The sequence below is a fragment of the Triticum dicoccoides genome, chromosome 7B, assembly GCF_002162155.2.
Source record: "Triticum dicoccoides isolate Atlit2015 ecotype Zavitan chromosome 7B, WEW_v2.0, whole genome shotgun sequence".
NCBI classification, from domain to species: domain Eukaryota; kingdom Viridiplantae; phylum Streptophyta; class Magnoliopsida; order Poales; family Poaceae; genus Triticum; species Triticum dicoccoides.
Window position 1 is genome coordinate 719,610,094 of NC_041393.1, and position 757 is coordinate 719,610,850.

General features: G+C 59.0%; 1 protein-coding gene across 1 annotated transcript in view; it reads left to right on the forward strand.

Annotated features, from left to right (window-relative positions):
* Window positions 1–400: 400 nt before the first annotated feature.
* Window positions 401–757, forward strand: part of LOC119337383 (36.4 kDa proline-rich protein-like) — a 1,625-nt gene continuing 1,268 nt past the window's right edge. The window contains exon 1 of the mRNA XM_037609510.1: window positions 401–755. Within this exon, the coding sequence (XP_037465407.1) occupies window positions 511–755 (245 nt within the window). The 5' untranslated portion in view covers window positions 401–510. The remainder of the gene's footprint in view (window positions 756–757) is intronic.

Consider the following 757-nt stretch of genomic DNA (forward strand, 5'->3'; position numbering starts at 1 on the left):
GAGGCGATAGCGAAAGCGCCGCCGAGTGGAGGTGGTGGAAGCAGGCAGTGAGCTGGCCTGTGGGGGGATCGGGCTGCAGGAGGAAGACAGCTAGACGTTGAAGACTAATAGTGCACACAGGATCATGACTGTTGGATTGTGATCTAACAGTCCAAAAACTTGACTAACATAATTTGCTTTCTTTTCAGGCACCGCACTACACGGCTAGGAAATGGAAAGTCTCAATTCACGCAATCACGCGTGTTTCGTTTGGAGGTAATATAATTTGGCCCCGTGCAGTGGGTGGTGATTGGTGAAGCTTCGAACAACACATCACAGTCCACGGTAGGTCACTCAGTCACAGACGCACAATTTGAAAACCCTAGCCACCAACGAGATCACGGGCCTCCAATCGCAAGCAACCAGCTAGCTCGCTCTATAAAACTACAGTACTCAGAAACCCTAGAAGCACACCCACCACTCCTCCTGTCCACCACCACGCTCGTTCACCACTACCACCAGCTGGCAGCCATGGCGGCGAGCACGAAGAAGCTCTACCCGCTCCTGCTCACCCTCCTACTGCTCCTCACCACCGCCGCCGCGGTGCCCGCCATCGACTGCGACTGCGGCAACCCCAAGGCCCCCAAGCCCTCCCACCCGCCCAAGACCAAGCCCCCCACCAAGGGCCCCAAGCCGGGACCCAAGGGCCCCACCTACCCGTCGCCGGCGCCCAAGGGTCACCTCCCGCACCCGCCGGTCGTCGGCCCGCCGAAGGGCC